The 3,920-nt window shown below is 44.4% G+C and overlaps 1 protein-coding gene across 1 annotated transcript; it reads left to right on the forward strand.

The window, feature by feature from the left end:
* The first annotated feature begins 2,009 nt into the window (after positions 1-2,009).
* On the forward strand, positions 2,010-3,689 carry NDN (necdin, MAGE family member). Its single transcript, XM_079129393.1, has one exon. The coding sequence runs from the start codon at positions 2,127-2,129 to the stop codon at positions 3,102-3,104; it is 978 nt and encodes a 325-aa protein (XP_078985519.1). The 5' UTR covers positions 2,010-2,126; the 3' UTR covers positions 3,105-3,689.
* The last annotated feature ends 231 nt before the right edge of the window (positions 3,690-3,920 follow it).

The raw sequence follows: 3,920 nt of genomic DNA on the forward strand, positions 1-3,920 counted from the left end.
TGGGAAAAGTTTCCACATGAACGTATAAAGGAGGTAGCAGAAATAATCACAGAAAGGGGGGGGAGGTCCTGGAAAAACAGATAAAAAGACATTATCATACAAGTTGTGCTACAGGATTATTAATCTTTACCTTAATGAATCTTAACAGAAAACTAAAATGAAATCAAATCAACTCAATGGAAGTGGAAAAGTCAAGGTCTATTAATTTTAAAAAATGAATCAACTGTTCATCAAAGAATGGATAAAGAAACTGTGATATATGTATATATGGAATAGTATTCAGCAATATAAAGAACAGAATTCTGTTATTTCCTACACAATGAGTGAGCCTAAGGACATTATGTTAAATGAAAAAAGCCAGGCATAAAAAGACAAACACTTTGTGATCTCACTCATATGTAGAAACTACATGGATTTTATAGAATTAGAAAGTAAAATACTGACTACAAGAGAGTGGGAAGAATAGGGGGAGGGGAATAACAAGAGATTGTTCATCAGCAATCTTTATTTTGTACAATAATACAGTTAGTAGGAGTATGTTCTAGTGTTCTATAGCATGGTAGGATGACTGTAGTTAATAATTTGTTGTATATTTTAAAATAGCTAGAAAAGAGTATTTTAAATATTTCTAACAGAAAAATAATAAATGTTTGATGTGATGGAAATGCTTAACTACTCTAATTTGATCATCACACCTGTATACATATATCAAAATACACCATTCTCCAAAAATGTGTATAATTATTATGTGTCAAGTACAAATGTTTTAACAAACACTCCAGTGATGTTGTCAAATATCACATGGATTGATATGGGGTTTCTTTAACTACATTCTGTATTTGTCCTTGTTTTATGAAGACTGATTTGATAGGGAGAGACTGCAAGAATTTTTATTGGTATTTCTCAACATTCCAATCTCAGATATCTTCCTCACAGAGCCCACACTTCCTTGAACAATCCCGACTGTTTCTCCCTCTCTCCCCAACCCCAACTCTCTTTCCATTTTGTTATTTCAATATGAAGATTTCTCTTTTTTTGACATTCACATTGTTTTACTACCAGATTAAATCATTTATGATTCACCTAATAAACAAGAATGATGCCTTTCTGACAGAAAATTAGATATACTCAAAAATATACATCAAGAAGTATTTTACAGATAGTGCAGCGTAAAGTGCTGCACAGGTGTTTGACATTCCTAGGAGACTGACAATCCTAGATCACTGTTTTCCCATTGTTGTGGATATTCTGTACAGGAATAATGCTTAAAGGGACAAGTGGTAGAGGTGCTGCTGAAGGACAAGTGGTAGAGGTGCTGCCTCTGTTCCTATTGGTCTGTCATAGTGCATAATATTCTGTGCAGAATTCATGTATTCAATAGCCATGTACTAAACTCCCATGTGTCAGGCAGCATCCTAGCTACTAGGGATCTCTGCCCTCAGGAAGCATATCTTCTACTGGTGTATTTTATTCTCTGCAGGTGTCCCTGCTTTTCACTTTACCACCTCGGTCTGGACATGTGATGCATTCCACATCTAGGCTTCCATGTGAGAGCTCATTTCATTCTGTCTTCACCCCTTCTCTTTCCTTTCCATCATTTATATGACCTTCCCACATTAGTTTTTCTTTCTTTTTCTATTCTTTCTAATTAGTTTACTAGTTCATAAGAAACTGAAGTTCACATATGAACCTATACCTGTGTCTGGGACACACGTCTGTCTAACTTGATTCTGGGTGGACTCAGGTGAGCATTTCCAAAAAACTAGACCTCACTGTCTCAGAAACTTGAGTTGCTATCTTTCTCTTAAACTTGCCTTCTTCTCCCCTCGCCTCTCCTCACTACTTCCTCAAGCAATGGGAAACCTAGGGTCAATATTACCACCCCTGCTCTACAGACCCTGCCGTCGGGTGCTCCGCCAGCCCCTCCCGCCCTAGCAGCCAAGCCGCGGCGCGCGGACGCGCAGGCGCAGTGTCCAGTGCTGCCGCCGCCCCGCCCCGCCCCTCCTGTCGCTGCGGAAGGCGCCGCTCTCCGCAACGCGCACTTCCTCTCCAGGAGTCCGCGGAGGGAGTGCAGGCTCGAAGAGCTCCCCGAGGCAGAGGCCCTGCCCTTGTCAGACGGCGCAGACATGTCGGAACAAAGTAAGGACCTGAGCGACCCCAACTTTGCAGCGGAGGCCCCCAACTCTGAGGTGCACGGCAGCCCTGGGGTTCCGGTGGGGGTCCCTTCTCCCGCCTCTCCCGCCGCGACCCTCGTAGGGCCACAGAGCCCTCCTGTAGGCCCGACGGCCTCCCCGCAGGCCGCGCCGCCGCCCCACGCCCTGAGCGAAGAGGACGACCCAAAGGCCCTGCAACAGGCCGCAGAGGAGGGCCGCGTCCACCAGCCCCCTGACCCTGTCCAGCCGATCCCACCGCCGCCAGCCCCTGCTCAGCTGGTGCAGAAGGCGCACGAGCTCATGTGGTACGTGCTGGTCAAGGACCAGAAGAAGATGATCATCTGGTTTCCAGATATGGTGAAGGATGTCATCGGCAGCTACAAGAAATGGTGTAGAAGCATCCTTAGGCGCACCAGCCTCATCCTTGCCAGAGTTTTCGGGCTGCATCTGAGGCTGACCAGTCTCCATACGATGGAGTTTGCGCTGGTCAAAGCACTCAACCCGGAGGAGCTGGACAGGGTGGCGCTGAGCAACCGCATGCCCATGACAGGCCTCCTGCTCATGATCCTGAGCCTCATCTATGTGAAGGGTCGTGGTGCCAGAGAGAGCGCTGTCTGGAATGTGCTGCGCATCCTGGGGCTGAGGCCCTGGAAGAAGCACTCCACCTTCGGGGATGTGAGAAAGCTTATCACCGAGGAGTTCGTCCAGCAGAATTACCTGAAGTACCAGCGTGTCCCCTACGTTGAGCCTCCTGAGTATGAGTTCTTCTGGGGCTCCCGAGCCAGCCGCGAAATCACCAAGATGCAAATCATGGAGTTCCTGGCCAGGGTCTTTAAGAAAGACCCCCAGGCTTGGCCTTCCCGATACAGAGAAGCTCTGGAGGAGGCCAGAGCTCTGCGGGAGGCTAATCCCAGTGCCCACTGCCCCCGCAGCAGTGTCTCCGAGGACTAGCAAGGTCTGGAGGCAGATTAATGGTTTCTGACCCTCACCAGGGCTGTGGAAGGGTGGGGGTGAGTCAGTCATTAGAGTATTCAGGATTTACAGTGCAGTATTTCACGTGTAACTTTTAAGTTTTCAGTACAGTGCTTTTATACCTTTTAATGCAATGTATTCATTTGGGTACTATTGAGTAGTGTTTAGAACTTATGCATGTTTGTTTATAAGTAAGCTCAGTTGGTGCTTTTGCTTTTGTGCTATCTTTCTTGGATTTTTTGTACCAGAGACGTGCTAAACTTATGAAATACATTGAAAATTTTTCCATCTTATTCTTTTATATGGGACTGATGATGTGTGTTGGATTGGACTGTTCCTGGAGATTTGGGAAGAACTCACCAGCAAAGCTGGCCTAACCAAGAGAAAAGTCAAGGGCCTTCTCTGTGTGACCTTGCTGGGCACAGGAAACATCCAGTGTGGACTGAACTGATTTGAACTGAAACGGTCTCAATGTGGGCACTTGGCACACTTTATTAAACACATATACATCCCTACCATGAATAAACTTTAATGTAAACATTAAAGATTCTTGTGATACACTCATTTTTTTGGAAAAGTGTAATAACTTGTTAACAAATATGGGTGGGAATGAGGGAAAGAGTTCATTGTACAAAATGTACATATATAATTATTTCACTTTAAAGGATGGAAAATTACTTCTCATGAGTACACATACATGTGTGAACATTATAGTTTTATTTTTTAAAATATGACATATTCATTTCAAAAAACCTTGACACATATATAAAAGTGTAAAAATAAAATTGTCCATCA

This window comes from Sciurus vulgaris (genome assembly GCF_902686455.1).
Source record: "Sciurus vulgaris genome assembly, chromosome: 2".
Taxonomy (NCBI): domain Eukaryota; kingdom Metazoa; phylum Chordata; class Mammalia; order Rodentia; family Sciuridae; genus Sciurus; species Sciurus vulgaris.